Consider the following 19,135-nt stretch of genomic DNA (forward strand, 5'->3'; position numbering starts at 1 on the left):
ACATCATTTTGTGTGTGGTTGCCGAGCATCTAAGCCAGTGCAGTGACAGAACTTCTGAAGATGCTTCATAGTGCTGCTGTTCGACATATGAAAGACTTCGGAAATGCAATATCTGGTACTCAGTGCTAGTGAACTCTACAGTTGTTTCCAGGTTGGCGTTATTTTTGCTGAGTGGTAAAAAAGTGTGTCGAACATGCATGGTGGATTTTCATTTGAAGTATGCCCCCCGTTGGTTTAGCTCTGACGGATGCTGACAAAAAGCTTTGTTGGCAGTGTACTTGGTTTTGTCTTACCCACTTGTTAAGACCCTCACGAGTACGCTAAATGCATATGCGTGATGGGGCTCTTCGTGCTTTCCAGTCTCCCCTGTCGCAGGCGATGAATACTGGCTGGGAGGGCGGGGTGCACGTGCAGACCTGTGGCCACTACCTCCACCTGGACTGCCACAAGTCATACATGCTCTCTCAGAGGGTGAGTTGGGCCATCCCCACCTGGACGGGGCTGTGTCATTTGCCTCAATTTCTGGCTCAGGTATCTCGGAAAAGACTTTTAATGGGGGTTATAGGACCTGCTAGTATTTATGAGGTATGCTGGTCTTGTGTCACCTACTTAGGGAGAGAGGGGGTAGTGCTGACATTGCGAGAATCGTACATCTTAGGTGCCCTGCCACAGTTTCTCAGTGGTTAAGGCACCCGACCATTGAGCTGGGGAACCTGGGCATGATCACTGCCGTGCTGGACGTGTTGTGGTGGAGCATGTTTTCGAAGTGAAATAGTACAGTGCACCAAATGTCTAGGTTAACTAAAAGTGTTTGAAATGGCAAGTTTAGTTTTAAACCACCCGAGAATGCTGCCTAAAAGGTAAGGAACACCCGATAGGAAATTGTAGATTAATTGCTAGGTGGCAATTGCTAGAATGAAAGGTAAAGAAATGAAATAAAATGATTTTTTTTTTTGGTAAGCTTAAAAAAACAATTTTTTGCTTAAAAATATCTTCAGATGCAACCTGAAAACCCGACCACCGGTGGCTGCATTTCGATGCAGGCGAAAAGGAGAGGCGTCCATGTGCTGTGCGATGTCGGTGAACTTTGAAGATCTCCATGTGGTCGAAATTACTCTATAGCTCTCCACTACGTCTCCTCTTTATTTTCACTTTCACTCCCACCTTCCTCCCTTCCCTTATGGCACAGTTCAAGTGTCCACAGAACAAATGTGACAGATACTATGAACTACTGATTATTATGCAACCTAAGAAGCAAAACACCTTAAGATATGGACGACCAGTTATTTAAAAGAAAACAAGTTAAAAAGTAGAGACAAAAGTAGGATTCAAGCTTCTGTTACAAGAATGGTCTTGCCTGCTATCACAAATATGCTATTTTCCACTAGGTAGCACAGTTGAGATCCTTCACTGTACGGTCTACAGTACGAAATGTGCCCGGAAATAGCCGAAGTTGCTTTGGGGTGCGAACTTAAACATGGAACCAAACCAAACCAAGTCTTATACTCCTGTCACATGAGCGGATTCAGTGTCACTTTCAACTAGTGATATTCTTCTTTGGTGTAACTTGCATAGTGTCGCACAACGATATTAAGTGACATTCGCACCAGAACGTACTCGCTCCTTAGTGAGTTTGGCGAACTCACTGCACTTCGTCCGGCGGGCGAGTCTGTAGTCTTGACAGCAGGGCATGCACATATTGTTTATACATTTTTGAGAATTAGTATTTTGAAATTTTTATCCTAATTTAATGAGTGTTTCAATAGGCACCAGATTTAAGCTGTCACCAACTAAAGACAGTGTGCACATTTGAACAGCCACTGTCACTTTCAGTGCTCACACTAAGGCGAAGGCATTCATTTGCTGCTACTCTTTGATGGCTTGCGCATCACATATCTAAGGCTCAGTCTCAAGCGGCATCAAGTGTCTAGACCTAAATTCCAAAGACATGGCAACAGTTTCGCAAGCACCAGCCTCGGGCAGCACCGCTTTGCTTCCTGCAAGCCGTCCGCGCCAAGCCAGAGCCTTTACGGCACATTGCTGCACTCACTGGCATTAAAAAAAGCTTGCTAGAATTTTTGTCATACATAATATGCCTTGGGATAAAGCAATATCAAGAATGAATCCTTGGCAATTGCTGACCCGTACCGAGTTTCTAGTAGGAGGAAGAGCTGCCGGTGTGATGCGGCTCACCTGGTCGTCTTGTACGCATACGCTAATCCGCTGCTAAGTCATTGTTGAATTGAATCGCACCTTTCTCTTATCAGACAGTGAAGTTGACAATAAGGCAATGGCATGAGTAAAGCCAATAATGAAAGCACCGCCCGCTGATACTTCGATGCGAAGCAAACTAGGCCTAACGATGACCACGGAGTAGTGCATGGCCAGTCGCTACTGGCCGTGGGCGCTCAAGGGCAGCATCACTGTGGTAAGCTAGTGGCACCCGTTGCTGTCAACGTTGCAAACTTCTTGCCTACTTTTGTGATACGGCAGGGATCGGTTTTCAACATTGTGTTCAATGACGCACCAAGCAAACGTTGTGAAGACGTGATGATGCTGAATGTATGTGGTTGCTATGCTACTGGACAGTTGAGGCTGCATAGAAGCGCCGTCGGACAGGCACTGAAGCGCTGCCTATTATTATGTGTTGCTCTTAAAATGTGATTTCGTGTGAAAAATGCATGCTGCTTTGAATCGTGAAATGAATGGCAGCATGTGGGGTCCCTTTCTTGTTAGTGTCCTTGTTGCGCTGCAGTTCATTTCATCATGCACCAACTCGCCCCTGAGGCTGTTATTCTGCTTTGAATCAGACCAACTCATGCACTTTTCACACTTGAACATCACTGACCATCTGTAGACGCTGCTATTTTCTTGGTTAGCGATACAAACCAAAATCACAAAGCTAGGTTCACGATAATCACGGTTAGAAGTGTAACTATATATACATAAACTTGGTCGGTTTTGTATGTGTACAGCATTCACCACGTTAGCAAAAAGTGAGGTCAAGCACGCCCATGTGACATCACAATGCTTTTTGTAGTCAGAAGCATCTAGTGCAGTAGAACCTCGGTGATGTGGATCTCACGGGGTCACGAAAAAATTTGTATCTTCAAAATCTTCAAAGCGAAAGAAAATAAGTATGCAGGAGCATGGGAAAGGCAGTTGCGCAGGTCTCTTTATAGCCAAGAAGGTTTTGTTACGATCGCGTGGTCACAGCTCGTCACTTGCAGCGCACACAGAGTGACAGGCGATCGCAACATTGGCGACGTGCGAGCTGCTTGTCTTCATGGACTTCTCGCGGCTCGTACAGCACGACAAGAAATGGCGACGTGCTGGCCGCGTGGTGCCACAGACTGCTCGCGATGTGTCCAGCATGCCTAGGGGTCACGAAGTCTACGATGAGCGACCCGTGCGCGTCCGCCGCGTGTGCCGCTGCTAACTTTTTTACGCCGTGAGAAACGATCGCGATGCTGGCGACGTACAGCCGCTCACCTCCACATATACTTCTAGCGGCACGTACAGCACGACAGGAGAGGGCAACATGCAGACTGCGCGGCGCCGCAACCTGTTCATTGATCAGGACCACAGAGCCAACGATGTGCGTGCCGGCCGCGTATGCTGTCACCAACTGCTGCTGTTGCGACGTCTGCGGTTCGTGGGCCACGGGCTGAAAACTTTTTACGGCGTGAGCCGACAGACAATCACAACGTCTGCGAGTTGCGGGTCACGCGTCACCGCAAGCTGCTTGTGATGCATGTATACAGCGTGGCTGGCAATCACAGAGTCAATGATATGTGGGTAGTGTGTAGTGCTCAAAGTTGCAATCGCAGTTCGCTAGTTCGTGTCATCCTTAGTGGCGCAGGACAGCGTTCAGAACACCCGAAATTTTGCCCATTGTACACAATGCACTCTGGCCGGGGAAGTTCGCCAATTTGTATCATTCCAAAATTCGTATCAGCTGGATTTATATCATCGAGATTTTACTGTATTCAGATGCATAAACAAACATTGAATATTAGCTTAGGGTGACTGTGCTTGTGATAAAATTACTTTTTAAGGTATTTACGCGAAAACAAATTCATTTCCACGGAGTGCTGCAACATCCATATTGGCACTGCCATCATTTCAGAATGACATTTGTTTTTGCCGTGTGACAGCACGCACTAAAAGTGTCGTGTCATTCTTCCAATGGAAGTGCATTTCGTAAAAGTATCGCTAAACTTGCCCTTGTGACCAGGGTATTAGATTGTCAAAAAAGGTTCATGTTGCAAATAAGAATATCTTATTTCGAACCATAAAAGGGATATTTTTTTCTTTTTACAAAAATGACCATACAGAATTGGGGGTTGAGAGTTTTGATCTAAAATAGAGCTCAATTATTTGGAGGGCATAGGGTTTTTTCGATCAAGCTGCATGCATTGCACTCCCTGCACTAGTGGCCAATTCCTGGCAGACTGCATGGGGGTTCATTTCTCAAGAAAAAAAAAAAAAAAAAAGAAGTCATCCAGGTGGTTTCCATGAATGAAATTGCCAGTTGTAGGCTGTTTATTAGTAACTCTCGTATTCTCGCTTGTTTCCAATGATGTGTTGAACGCCCTAATTGATAGTAATATGTTTAATATAATGTTTGGCACACAATTCATTGGTTGTGGGTTTGAAATCTCAAAATTTTTCTCTTAAGAGTCAATTACTTTGTAAATTTAAGTCATTTAGGACATGCAGCAGTCTTTATTTTGCATCTTATTGTTTTAATCACCTTCATTCCACGCGTGTCGTCACATGGGCTAAGAGGCGCTTTCGAATTTGGTATTAGTTGCCGACTGGTCTCTTGGGTGATGACGTCTCAGTCCTGCTTGACCAATTTGAGGTTTTTGGGAGCACTTTTCTGGACAGCGAACTGCAGGTTTCCTTGCTGATAAGTCTATAAAAGTTTTGCCTTAAAAAGAAAAGTACTTTGGAAGGGCTCTGAACTGGCATCTTGGAGTTTGTGTACCACTGTGCTTGGTCGTTTCCGTCTTCAGCACATGCAATGGGGATGTAGTTTTCAGGCCTTGGAGAAGCAAGATAAAGCACGTTGCTTCCTTTTTTTTTCCCCTCTGTTCTGTGCAGAGCCAACAAAGCCAGCGGCTGCAGACGGTGGCAGTAGAGCGGGGCGAATACTGGTGCCCGCTATGCCGACAGCTGGGCAACTCTGTGCTGCCACTACACCCGGATGAGGGCAAGGGTGCCCTGGTGCGTCGGGGTGCAACGCCTGATGTTCAGCTCGTGGAGGACCTGACCGCTATGTTGGCGCACAAGCACAGCTCCGAGGTCAGTGGAGGAACGTTTGGCCTCTAAAGCATTCTTGTACACAACATTGTCTACATTGCACAATTGCAGATTGAAAGGGGCCCGTGCATTCTTCTGTGATGTCGATGCACGGTTAAGAACCTCAGTGGTCGAAACTATTTAGACTCTGTGTGGCGTTCCTCATTGCCTCAGTTACTTTGGTGCATTAAACTCCTCAAAACGAAATGCTCATTTCAGGTACATTTAGCGTAGGCACATTGCAGATAGGTCTTTCTTTTTTATGCGAACTGTATTATGCAGCAAAATTAATTTTACAAGGCAGCGAAATTTGGTAGCATGTCTTCTGCCACTTTCTTGCTGAAAGATTTTGCCATCGGTACTAATGTCTACCTCGATATTAGGAATTACTGATTCTATCAAACTCTTCCTAAATATGCTTCATAAGCACATGAGTTTTCAGTTTGTGTTGTGCAAGTTGACTAATTAAAATTTCTGGACGATTTGAACTGTATTGCTGGATGCACTCAAACACCATAGCAATCCGTCTACAGAAAACCTCATTAATTCAAATGCAAGTTGGTGCTGCCACGAATAAGTCAGTCTATATATACTGCCGTGTCTGTTCGGCATAGTGTCTGATACATGGCCATATCTACATTGAGGTGGCTTAATCACGAGGCTTTGTGTGTGGTGGTTTCATGTTGGAACTTCCTTGAGTAACGAGCAGAATTCCGAAGTGTGAAATGCTGGGTTCGTGTTGAAGTGCCCATTTTCTCACAGTTTATCTCTGTGGCTTTGGATGCATGAACAATGGTGCAGGAGCCGTCAGTGAGAGAGGTTGGAACCTTCATGGATGACCTGATGAATGCCACATTAAGCCAGTACCGTACCATATCGCACATGTCCTATTCGCACAACATGGTGCTATTCGTCTGCTCTATTGCCAGGTAAGGCAAGCATGCTTCACTTAACACCATGTTGCTTATTAACTATGAGGTATGCCTGAAGAGGCTTACATACTTTGTGAGGGAAAAGAGACACATTTCTAAAGCGGATACTATATCCATGTTAGGGAATATTAGGGAACTAGTATTTATCACTGTAATGGCAGCAGCGCTGGCACATGCATTGGCAAAGATTTCTTTTTTTTTTTTTTTCTTTGGAAGGCTTGATCGTAGTGATAAGAAAATGCACCACAGGATAAAAATTTAAAACATATTTGCATGTCCCATCTTTGTAAGGACCCTCACACAAGGGTTGACAGTATTGTTAAATAAATAGGCTTGATTGAAGGCCTAGCTATCATAGCTATCAGAGCCATCACTATAAGAGAAGCACAATGAGAGTCAGTCGCCTTCTTCATCGCAAATGTTCGTGCAATGCATGACTTGAATCTGAGCTGCTCGATGCACCTATGACACACCTTTGTGCCATGCCGGGGAATGCAGTTTTCATGCTTGCATATGCTTGAATCATGCTAACGATTCTAAAGATTCTACTCTGTCTTGTCCGTACTCTATTTGTGCATGTAGTGTGGGTTGTAGATGTATTCGTATTGATCGTCTCTCAGTCGATGCCTTGTCCAATGTTGGCGCAGGACAAATCTGGAAGCAGAGATAGTGCTGAGGAAAGGAAACCTCTGTCTACCCCAGCCGCAGGTTGTCAAGAAGCAGTCATGTTTCTGTGAGTTTCGCCTGGTGTGCAGCTTTCTGTATGCGTTTGGAAGTGCAGTCAAACCTCGTTATAACGAAGTATTATGGGGCATGAAAATTTGTTCGTTATATCTGATATTCGTTATAAAAGTGTGCATCCAAATTCCTGTAAGTTTACTAATAAAACGAAGCAAAATGCGCACTAATATGGACAACACATAGGTGCGATAACATACAATTTTTTTTAATTAGAAGCTTAGTATGAACATGAAATCTCACTTTTCGTTTCGTGTTGGAAAGCAAAAATGAATACTAAGAAGGGATGTTGCCTCTGCTCATAGTTTGCGCGATGGAGCCAACGGAATCTGGGAGCGTAGCGCGTCCGCATGGATCGGTCGCAGTGGCAGAGGCACGGCAGGAGCTCATGCCATGACGAGGCAATGGTGATGACATGCCAGTCACATGCCTGTCAGCCGTTGCATGGTCGGACTCGAGCAGCGATGGCAGTGGCGACGATCGAGTCCGGCCATGGCCATTCATGACCTCCGAGATCACCTTGTGCAGAGGTGTGATCTCTGAGGCCATAAGGTGTTGGTGTTAGTTTTTGTTGCCGCCGCTAAATGACTCGACACAGGAATGCACGGGCAATTTAAACACACTTGGCTTATTCGATTGACTAAAAAATTTCGTTTCTGGATGTTTTTTTTCAGCTCCTTTACCAATTTTTTGCCGTTTTAAGGGAAAAGAACTGCTTCGTTATAACCGATCTAGCGTCAAGTTTTGAAATTTTTGTTTTGTTATACAGCAAGAACTCTCATAGAAATAAACTGTAGACCAGCCAAACCCTGATTTTAGTTCATTTTATTCGATAATTCGCTATATCCATGTTCGTTATAGTGAGCTCCGACTGCAGTTCTGATTGATTTGTGAGAAAGCCAGGCTTTTGCAATTTTAACAGTCTGCACCAAACGTCACGGCCTTGTCAGAGCGCAGTTCACCTTGAGCAAGTTATTTGCAGTCATATAGTTATCAGGCCTGTTTTCATCAAAAGTGACTGGTAATGCAAATTTTCATTAGCATGTCACAAAGGGACATGTTGGGTACATTTGCTTGGCTCAGCTTAAGGTCCTGATTGTACCTGGGCATCGGGTGCATGCCATCGCTATAAAGCATGAGTCCCAAGTGCTTCATTAACTTTTCTCAAGAATGTTGATTAAGATTGTTTGGAGAAGAGATCGGATGTGGGCTCATCTTTAATATGTGATGCTGTCTCACTCTTTTTCCACACATGCATGCAGTGCCGCTGTTCCGGGTGCTGACCATGCAGGCGGATCGATTGATGCAGAACCGGAAGGATCTCTTCTGGTTGCAGCTCACAGGTGCAGCGTTCGGCGAAAGCCTCGCTAAGTAGGTTGTCCATGCCTTGCTCTCCAGTTACTTCCCTCTGCTCCCTCCAAGTGAAGACTGAGCCACATTTGTATAGATGCCAGGGCTGTCAATATGTCTTGGGCATTACAGAGGTGACCAAACATGGGCAAGCTGATGACCTTAATTTGCCTGTGGCTCGGAGTTTTTTTGTTACTCGTGTGGTGTGATACAGTAAAAACTTGTCTTAGTGAACAAGTAAAATATCATGAAATACTAATTGAGTATGTCCGAAATTATTAATGCTGTAATTCATGAAAAATTCTGGCAAGAGCAGTGCATACTCAGCAGAGAGAGAGCAACTTGGGCGATGCCTATTGAAGAACCAGGGAGACCATTTTCAGAGCTTCAGCACTGTTTTGAAGGCATTTGTGACGATTCCAGATGCCGATAAAAAGCGGAGCCCCAGTTCGATTGGCCTCTCCACGCAGCACAGACATCACAGAGTGGTTTGCGGGTTAAGCGCTAGTGAAGGTCGCTTCCCCACATTAAAGCTGTGTGGCGTGACAGCCGACATGAGAGCATGATGGTTGCTGCAAGCCTACAACCTCCGTACCACCGATTCCGAGCTGCTGTTGATGAGTGCAAGAGGTGTAATGCGTGCTGGCTGCCTTGACTTCAACCCAGCGTGCTGTTCTGTCTTCTGGGGCACTTGCGACAAATGTGTGAGATAAAAGCCTAAACCTTGGCACGAACTCTTGCCGTACCACTGCCAGTCACTTTAGCAATGCAGCGGAGCCTGCTGCCTGCTTCTGAGGGGGCGCCGAATAATTGAATTTTGGGCCCGAGGATATACTATGGCGTCATCAATCGGCAGCATCTGCTTGGTGCAGTAAGTGGGACAACGCTCTGAACTGATATTGTATGGTGCTTTCCTGGCCAATTAGTTGCTCGTTAATTTTACATTTATATATTTATTTAGTATACTCTTTGGTATGCACCTCCTTAAGCCTCTAATGTAAGCACACTCATTTAACAAGAAAGCATTTTATCGAGTCAGCGAGCTGCTGAAGCGTCCCCCAGTAAATTTTTACTGTGACAACGTGCAGCGGCCAGCATTTTTGTCGCTGTTATAGAGAGAATTAAAGCTTCCGTACAACCACCGAGAGGAAGACGGCCATTAAATCTCTGTAACATAAAGTTCCTTTGGAAGAGGAGTGAATCTGTGAGATGCCTGAAAGTTTTTGCCCACTGACTGTGATTATTGCCACTAAAGCTTCAGGTGGATGTGTTTTTTCTTTCCCGTCGTAGAGTAGTGTTGTTGGCCCTTGCCTGAGCAGATTATTACCTGTAATGTTCTGTAATGCTCTTGTTTATTTGCTCTCTCTCTCTGTCATTTGAAATTACTACTCTAGTGCTGCTGAAGCTGTCTAAGATGGCTCCTCATTCATACTGCTGCGCGTGGCGGCAGAATCTTTTAGTAGTTTCAGTGAAACTCATTGCCGGACATCAGTGCCTCCGCTGAGAAGAAATTTGAGACCCCTGGCTTTCAGACGAACCTTCCTTGCTCTGAGAGGGCACACTCTAGTGCGATTTGGAGGTTATCACTTCAGAACTAACCTGCTAACCTGCACGTCTTCACATAAAAAGCAGGCATATGATCTGGATTTTTCTTTTTGAGCCCTTATGTCCTGTGCCTAGCTACTTTTGTGATCTTGAGAAGTTTTTTTTTTGTTTTGTTTTGTTTTTAAACATTAAACATTCTACAGGAGAGCCCCATTGCATTCTATGTGCTCTCTTTGGCTGCTTTATTTTAGAAATGCGGTCCTGTCAAAACACCAACTGTCTGCTCTGTATTTATTGCTACTCTCTGTTATCAGGGACGTCATCTTGCAACCTTCCTGTTCGGAAACCAAGTTCTTGACTTTGTATTGAAAAATTGGTTATAGTATAATCCTAAAAAAGAAAGGCTTGCTCCATTTACACTTTAAATGTGCTGTGTTGGTTTTTATTTTTGGTGTGTGTAAAACTATGCACGAAACAGGTGGTGTTGTTGTTTTCATTAGCTATCCCCTTTGTAGTCAATTTTTAAAAATCTACTCATGCCAAACTTATTTTACCACTCTCACAGGCCTAAGAAATGAAAAGAAAAAAAAGCTTTCCTTTAATGATATTTATGCTTTAGGATTTCTGCCTCAGAATGAGAGGTTTCCCAACAGACGTATGTGCAGTTTTAGACAAGGGCATCATGTTTTTGGAAGCGCAAAAAAAAGTTAATGATTCATAACAGGTGTCGGTGGTAAGTCTGGTCACATTGAGTCATGCTTTTTCATTTAAGTTCTAGTAAACAATTTTTAAGTGCGCTGAGCATTGTTTTGCGCTTGTGTTGCAGCCTTCTTCCATATGAAAGGAAGGTACCACTGCTGGTGTGTGAACCTGCAGCAATGCTCCTAGAGCTGGTGCTGTCCCTGCCTCTGGACCTGGAGAAAGGTAGCTGCGCCATCCTCATGCCTTTGATGCGCTACACATTCTGAATTTCTGCGAGCAGAATTTGCTCCGTATCTACGCTGATCCCGCACACAGAACATACAAAATATAGAAGAGAAAGAGACCTGGTTCTTCGGTGAATGATTTTGGCAAGGCTTTGCTCGTGGGAACTGTTGTCAGTCTTGAAATGCACAGTGAGAGTATGCTTGTTGGCAGACCAAGGGATGAGATTTTTCATTGCCACGTTTAGTATGTGAATGCAGTGAAAAATATAAATGGACAATCGACAATGTTGAGGCTGCAATAGCATGGTTTGATCTGACTCTGTTACCATACAACCCTAAAATTTATGTATAAACAAGCCTTTCATAGGTTTTACTTGAGAGGAATATGGTTTTATAAAAGGAGCATGACCCAGGCTTATCAGCAGTGGCAGGGAGCTCACACCAGCAAGACATGTTGAGCAAGCGCCGGTCTCGTGAGTTTCCATGTGGATGGTTAACATTTGGAAGGCTTTCTCGGGCTCAATTCTTTTGTGCATGTTTCTTTAGTGTTGCCTGTAAAACATTTCTGGCACACAAGATAACTTGCATTTCGGGTCTGTTATAAGAAGTTGAGTAACGTAACTATGCAGAATAGACTACTATAGGCACGTGTAGTTCTTCCATAAATTTGTCTGTGGTCACCATTTCTTTGACTGGACTGATGCCCCAACTTGTATGAGATTTAGTTGTGAATTTTAATTACTTTTTTCTAAATGTCTAAACTACCACTTTGCATTTTCTGTGGACGCCCTGACTTGTACAAGCTTGAGTTACAAATTTTATTAAGCATTTTTTTCTCAATGCCTAACTACCCCCTTCATTTTCTATGGATATGTTAAATTAATTCAAACATTGCATTATACTTTGCATCAACTTTGCATCTGCTTGAGTTGCAGTTTTAAGGTGAAAGCTTTTAATGACTCATCTTTGTCCGTTTGTCAGCGAAACCTGTCGCACTATAGCTGTCAATGACCCACACTTAGCCAGGCCAGCCTCTCCCATCCCTTATGGCGCAGGTTAGGTGTCCATTGGAAAAGTGTGACAGATAGTGCCCTTACCTTTCCTGTGAACCACTTGAAAAGACCTAGAAAGGTTGTGTGCACCAAATCTACTTCAGACGCTTCCAGTTCAGTTCAGTCGTTCAGTCGTGTCCGACTCTTCGTGACCCTATGGACCATGTCACGCCATGCTTTCCGGTCTCTCACTATCTTCCTAACATAACATAACTTCATCTGCAGTGCCTCGAGGATGCCATCTAACCATCGCGTTCGCTGCCTACCCCTTCTCCGGCGACCCTCAACCTTTCCCAACATCAAATCTTTCTCCAGCAACTCCTCTCTTCTCATCAGATGACCAAAGTAGCTGAGTTTTAACTTTAGAATTTGACCCTCCAATGAGCAGTCAGGGTTTATGGTCGACAATATCGACTGATTTGATCTTCTGGCAGTCTTCGCCAGCACCACAATTCAAACGCGTCAATTCTTCGGCGGTCAGCCTTTTTCACAGTCCAACTCTCTCAGGCGTTTCCACCGTGCTATAAAGGCTTTCGTCTCACCGCACTTTAGGTATCCAAAGCACCCCTTCCAGTTTTTCTACTTTTGTGTTCACCTTGTACTGTAGAGCGCATCAAGAATTTTGGGACTTTTCAAATTAGTTCTTCATTCAGTGGGGTTGAGGAGAAATGATGACATGAATTCTTTTTCAGCATACTACTCGTTCGTGGTCCGGGCGCTGTACGCACTTGCCTACGTCCAGGCCCTGATGCAGATCAGCTACAACATGGGGCACATGGCACGCTCCCAGTTTAAGCAGAGAAGCCTTGGCTCACCGGTGTGTTCCTCATTTTTACTAGCAACAAGTACTAAAGGTGTTCTGTCAGCTTTGGGGAGCAAATTCAGCAATACCAAACCAAAGTTTGCTGAAATCGTGGCGATCATAGTCTTGACGCTGAAGAAAAAAAAATAAGTCACTTTGCATTTATTTTCTTGTGAAGGTGATGAAACCTTGCGGTCTAATCCTTTGGTTCAGCAGTCTAGTGCCCTAACCACTGAGCTACTGTGAACGGACTTAGTGGTTAAGTTGTGAAGAATATTGTCATGTCGCAGTTAGAAGGCAGCCTTGAAGGCCAACTGAAAGGGGTGGTCACCAAGGCTAAGAAAACTTGAAATAGTGATAGATATTGAGTGATCCACCACACTCACGTTAAAATTTTGGCCACTTGCGTGCGCTAAAATTTGTGAATTTTAATTCAGATTCACACGAAATTTCGGACTTCGTTTGGGAATCATCACACACTTATATAGGAAGGCATACATGTTCATGACCAATATTTTCGACACCTTCGAGTCCAAAAAGTTCAATTTTTCGGACCAATATAGGCATCAGCAATACCATGAAGACCGTTTTTCAGTATGCTATCGACGCGAGCAGGTATCGCTGTAGGAGCCAACCGGTTCTTCACGACCGTGAAGGCATCATCTTGAATTTAAATGGAGTCATTCGGACGAACTAGCTTGGCTATTCTTATTATATACTGTATTTATATTATAGTTGCCATTGAAAGTAGCAGCGATAACAATATGCTCTTTGTTGTCATCGAGGTGGCATGCAAACAGTGCGAACTGAAGCACTGTCTTTGCTTCACGCTGTGCATGAATTTGTTTCCGCATGACTTGCTGCTGTGTCGTGCTATCTCGGACAAAGCAGTGCTGACATGACAAAAACATAAGTCAGACTGAGATAGTCGAATTAGAGAGAATAGTATGCCTCACTTGCGGGGTGCGCCACTGTTAATGTACAGGTCACCTTGAGGGCGTTACATGCTGCCCAGTGGAATGCACACCTGCAGTGTTGGGACCAGTTAGCGCATGTGTGCTGGTTACGTATTGTATCGGATCATGCCGGCATGTGCGCACGGGCAGCGCACAAAAGCAGATTATGGCAGCAGATCACGCTATGCTATAACTTTCAATATCGACATACAAACTGAACGGTCAGAGTGGTTAATTTTGTGAATTTTAAAGCCAGTTTTTCGCAGAAAAGTATGTTTCGTTTTTCTTTTTAATTTCATGGATTTTTCGGACTGCTCAATTATTGACACCATTTCCCAGGCCCTGCTGAGTCCGAAAAATTGGTCGGCAAATTAAGCAAAAACTTTTTTTGTTGCTAAGTTTCGAGATCATGTATTCTTGTCCAACCTTCAGCAACACAGTGTTAGGGGCAGACCTGCATAATATCCATGTGAATGTGGTCTGTGTCGAGTAGATGCATGAAGTTCACTCTGTCAGACGTAGGCAGAATCATGTAACATCATCTCTGTGCCATGCCTATTTCTTGTTGCAGAACTCCCTAGAGTCTGCGGACTGTGTGCTCGGTGTTCTGGTGGAGTTCCTGGAGCAGGGTGTGCTCTACATGGATGATGAGGACATGGACGCCCATGCGGTAGGCTTATCTTTGCAAGCGCATTCTCCAGAGGGATGTTGTCGGGTCGGAGGTAACTTTGGGCATAACAATACCTTAAAGGCAGAGAGGTGGAGATGTCGAAACCGGTTAGTAACCCTAGGCATCACAAAGAGTTACGTGAGGAGTAAATAAAGAATGTGTATTGCAGGAGTAAATAAAAAATATTGCAGCTTTCAGAACGCTCCCTTTTTTTGGAGTAAGTATGCGCTGTACAGTCTTGTGAAAGGTGCTGCTGCAAACTGCTCTCGGTGTACACAGAACAACTACTAGTGATCGTAGAGTCAATGGTCTGGGGTCTGTGCACGCCTACACAGACTGCTTTCTGTGCGTGCAGCATGACTAGTGATCGTGAAATCAACGGCACTGCATAGTGATCGATGCTGTGGTTGCAGCTCTCGCGTTCATATCTTTCCTGGTGCAGGAGAGTGTTCAGAACGTTTAAAATTCTGCACATTGCACACAATGCTCTCTGGCTGGGAAGATTTGCAAATTTCTGGCATCTGGGTATTCATATCAACTGGGTTTGTATCAAGATTCCACAGCAGTTCACTCACTTCATAGCATAGAGCAGAAGGAAAGCCTAGCTCACAGATAATTTTTTTTTTTTTTTTAATAAGTAAAGCAAGGTGGTTTTCATAATTCAGTTCTGTGTTCATGTCCTGGAGGCACCTATCAGCAAATTGCCACTTTTCACAATCTCATGAAGCTGTCAGAGGCATGTGGTGGTTTTGATTGACCTGACTTATGGCATTTTTTACGTGTCAAATTATCAGTACTTCAAACTATTATTTTTCACGCACTTTTAAGCTCAAGGCATCTGGGATCAAATGTAAGTGAAAAATGTTGACGTTGCCTGAAAACAACATTGATGACTAAAGAAAATGGACCAAATCGATTGCATCTGATATGAGGCTGGTAGGAGAGGCTGCACAGTGCTTCAGAGCAAGTGCAGAAATTACGGGGAGAGAGAGAAGGGTCTTCAAGAGCAGTGTTACAAGCTGCACAGTGAAGGTTTCTTTCCATAGACCCAGAGTTCCTGTGCATGTTCCTAAAGAACCATTGGCTAAGGGTGTGTGCTTGAAAATGTTAGTGATAATTCCATTCCCTGCAGAGATGTGCGTTGATGGTGGGGTTCTCTCGCTCTGGGTGCAGAGGAGCCAAGAGTGGACGGGCCCCCAGCTGGAGCAGCGAGTGGCGGCCATGTGTGGCCCCTTTCTGCGCCTGGCTTCCCTGCTGCAGTCGCACCTCTTCCAAGAGAAGCTGCCTACAGTCACGGTGGGTGGTCACCGTAGGGGAGTGGGAAGAACAGGCGGGCCTGAATGTTAATTATGTTGGGTTATTTACAGAAGCTTGGTCTGTCATTTCTAGGCATGCATCTTTTTTAATGGTGCAGCACCCGGTGTCGCAGGGTGTCTCGGCAGTGGCAAAGGCCTGGCTTCTACCGCATTTGTTTTAGAGCTCTTAGGTGCTCATTTTTGACTTCCGCGTTGTTGCCAGTGGTGTAGCAGTGAGTATCACCAGCCACCTGCCAGCAATGGCAAGTACTAGCAGAGCGAAACGCCTCCTGCCATGGCTTGCAAGTGGCAACATGAAAAAACGTAAACCTCTCCTCCACATTTAGTTGGAAGGCAGCAGGTGGCTTAGTGGCGTGGCTGTGTGGTGAGGGTGTAAGAATGCACTGCCAGCCAGAATGGGGCTGGCAAGGGAAGAACCTGTTGGGTGGTGGGAGGAGTAGATTATGAGGAGGACTGAAGAATGCGCAACATGAGAGGATGGAGTTACGAGAAGCCAAAGAATCGTTTTTTTTTTCTCTCTTCTCTGACCCATGGCATTCTTTTCGTGCACTAGTTGCTGAGAGGGGCCACATAGCATGTTCTATAAAGGCTAAAACCTATTTACTAGGGATGAGTGATTTTTTTATTAAGATTTGCTATTCAGTTTGATTCGCACTGTAGTTCTACTATTCGACCTATTTGCGAACTCATATAATGAAAGTCCAGTTTGTAGATTTCCTTCTTCAAATCTCCTAACATTCAGAAAGGGCTCAAACCAAGCCCATGTGCTGTTTAATTTTCGCGACTTCATGGTTCATGACAGCATTTGGGCAGTCAAAACCCACGGGGCATGCAGTCCAGCAAAATCTATACTATATGAGGGCTGAGTAGGCTACATGTCGTAGTGAACACTGCATTTCGAGTGGCATTCCTTTGTCAATGATTTGCCAAAAGGGAGCACGGAAAGAATGGTCCCACTAGTGCTTCTGCTTTCTTGTCTGTTCTGCGAGCCACCTTGTTGGTTTTGCCAGTGCCTTGTCTTGCTGTTTATTGACTGCTGACTTCACCCGTCCAGTAAGGAGCTATCAATCTTGGAGTGCTTCACGCCAGCATTCAATAAGCATTTTTTTCCATGTGGGCAATAAGTTTAACTGTTATATTGAACTTTTTTTTTTTTCACTGTTATCAATTGAATCAAATAATTGTAACAAAAATATTACTACATAATTCCTGCTTTCTTGTTTAAGTAGGTCTTACAGGTGTAAATTATGCTGGTGCTGGGTGAATTTTTTTTTTGCAGTATCTATATTTCTTTTCATAGCTGTGCTTTGTGCACATGTCTGATAAGTTTGCAAATCTGCTTTTTTTTGCGGCTATCTATGGTTTCTCAGAAGACTTATCTGTAATTTAACGGCAGTATTTGAGAAATACTCAATTCAGTTATCACTAATTTTTAATAGTAACATTAAAATTCACTTCGCTTCCAAGATACTATTGCTTTTCGCACAGCTTTGCTTATTAACTCTTCAGCACTAAGTTAAGGTCAGAGGCTGTACACAGGCTTGCTTCTATCGATAAATATTCATCCTACAACGTGTGACTTGAGGGTGTTCTAATTTGAAGATCCTGTGTGACGGCTTTTTTTTTCCCCCTTTTTCTTTGGGGTAGTGCTGACTTGCATGACAATGCCTTGTTTCTTTTTCTTTTTTCATTGTTACACCACTGTTTATGACAGGACTCTGCAGATGAGATCAGCACTCTCAGTCAGTTCCTGGGACTTGGCCGCGAAGGCCAGCTTCGGCAGTCAGCTGCACCGTGCGTCTCGTGGGTCACTGAGAAGCCCCGCCTTCTTCTCCAAAACTGGTGCCACGAGTTCAACCTTTTTGTCTGCCTGGCTCCAGTCGCTGCAAGGGTAAGGTGGAAAAGCTTCGCTTGTTATGCTTTGGTTGGCCTTAATAGGAAGCAGTGTGGAAACTGTAGGAGATCGGAGGAAGGACGGATGAAGCAAGTGCTATGAACAAGGGCTTTTAGCTGTGTGCCTCGTCTTTCCAGCTTTTCCCCTCGCTGTATGTTGTTAATGGGCTTTGCTTTTTCAAGATGTGTTACCAACTGAGTCGCAGGTAATTTCTCTTTTCAACTTTATTTTACAAAAGCCATTCTGAGGCTTCACGCTGTGCTGTTGGCACATGTTGGAAAATGCCAGCTGATCTAAATTAACCCGGGGCCCTCTACTACAGCTTCCCTCAGTGCCCATGTGTTGCTTCAGGGCTTTCAAGCTCATTGCCTAGCTTTTTCTCCCTTTCTTTTAGCATCTGCATTTATTTATTTAATTTCTTTATGAGAAGGTTATCAATTACCATGCGCACCCAACCGACTGTTCGAGACTGCAATTTTTCCCAGCTAAAAGCAGATGCTCAGAAAGCTTTCTTTCTATCCTGTGCTTGGATCTGTTTGATCACATTGGAAACTTCATTCACCTGCGGCCTTGAAAACTATACTAGACACCGTGTAGCTGTCCGGTACGTAAGAGGAGAGTTGATAAACCACTGAAAGCACTTAAATGATATTAAATGAAGGCTAAGGCTGTGGACATTCATATGACATGAGAAGAGCTTGTTGCTGAGTTGTTCGGTTTTTTTTTCCTCTTTCATTTTTTTTTTTGTCTTCATAACACATGTGGTGCAGTATCACTGAGCGGGAGTGCACTAGGCTTGAGAGCGCAAATGTCGACATGTTGTGGGAGCAGGAACTGTGGAATGTTCTTTCTACCCTGTGACAATATTTAAGCTCCGATTCTTCTTCCAATGTGTGTGCAAAAGGGACGTGCGCTTCGTCCTCTCCCATGCAGAGCCTAGTGTCAGTACGATGGAACTGGGCCCAGCCGAGGCTCCTCTCCCTGCCTGGGCGGTACGATGAGCTGTTCCAGTACTACCACAGCCGGGCATGCAGTGGTTGCCACAGTGTGCCCAAGGACCCTTCAGTGTGCCTCATCTGTGGCACGCTGGTCTGCCTGCGCGAGAGCTGCTGCCGCCAGCAAGCACACTTTGAGGCTGTGCATGTGAGTTTGTCCCGTGCTTCTTTTCCTGCATTTGCCAGTGAGGGCAGTACAGACTGCGCCATGTTTCGTTTGACAACTTATGTGTGCGCTCGTCCGTTTCAGTCACTTGTGTGTATCTACAGTCGTCAGCAAAAGTTGAGTAATGACACGCAGCCGGTGGTGGAGCTCGGGAAATCTGCATCGGAACGCCATCTAGCAACAGCTATCTGGGGCCACGACAATTAGGGTAGTGCCCCATTTTATCAAATTGCATATGTCGCTGTCCTCATCGCTGTCACTAGATGGCGTTTCGATGCAGTTTTCCCGAGCTTTGTCACCGGCTGTGTGTTATAGCAGTTTTGCTCATGACTGTACATACATGCTTCTGTGTGTTTTCGAGGCATGGTTCGATGTTGAAGCAAATTAGCTTCACCATAAAATTTTTGATGTTTTTGTCTGAGCTGTAAAAATTGCAGCAATGAAGGTTTTGTGTGCGGCATCATAGAACTGCTGATGTGCAGAATG

The 19,135-nt window shown here is 44.6% G+C and overlaps 1 protein-coding gene across 5 annotated transcripts in view; it reads left to right on the plus strand.

Annotated features, from left to right (window-relative positions):
• Ubr3 (Ubr3 ubiquitin ligase) overlaps positions 1-19,135 on the plus strand; it is an 82,358-nt gene that overhangs the window by 58,763 nt on the left and 4,460 nt on the right. For all 5 annotated transcript variants that reach the window (XM_084594061.1, XM_084594065.1, XM_084594062.1 and 2 more), the window contains 11 exons: positions 361-471; positions 5,110-5,310; positions 6,109-6,236; positions 6,887-6,972; positions 8,240-8,348; positions 10,699-10,796; positions 12,543-12,667; positions 14,180-14,278; positions 15,452-15,574; positions 17,309-17,485; positions 18,422-18,631. In XM_084594061.1, coding sequence (XP_084450187.1) covers positions 361-471; positions 5,110-5,310; positions 6,109-6,236; positions 6,887-6,972; positions 8,240-8,348; positions 10,699-10,796; positions 12,543-12,667; positions 14,180-14,278; positions 15,452-15,574; positions 17,309-17,485; positions 18,422-18,631 — 1,467 coding nt within the window. The remainder of the gene's footprint in view (positions 1-360; positions 472-5,109; positions 5,311-6,108; positions 6,237-6,886; positions 6,973-8,239; positions 8,349-10,698; positions 10,797-12,542; positions 12,668-14,179; positions 14,279-15,451; positions 15,575-17,308; positions 17,486-18,421; positions 18,632-19,135) is intronic.

Source organism: Amblyomma maculatum, chromosome 2 (genome assembly GCF_055883805.1).
Source record: "Amblyomma maculatum isolate TAMU_Amacu chromosome 2, ASM5588380v1, whole genome shotgun sequence".
NCBI classification, from domain to species: Eukaryota; Metazoa; Arthropoda; class Arachnida; order Ixodida; family Ixodidae; genus Amblyomma; species Amblyomma maculatum.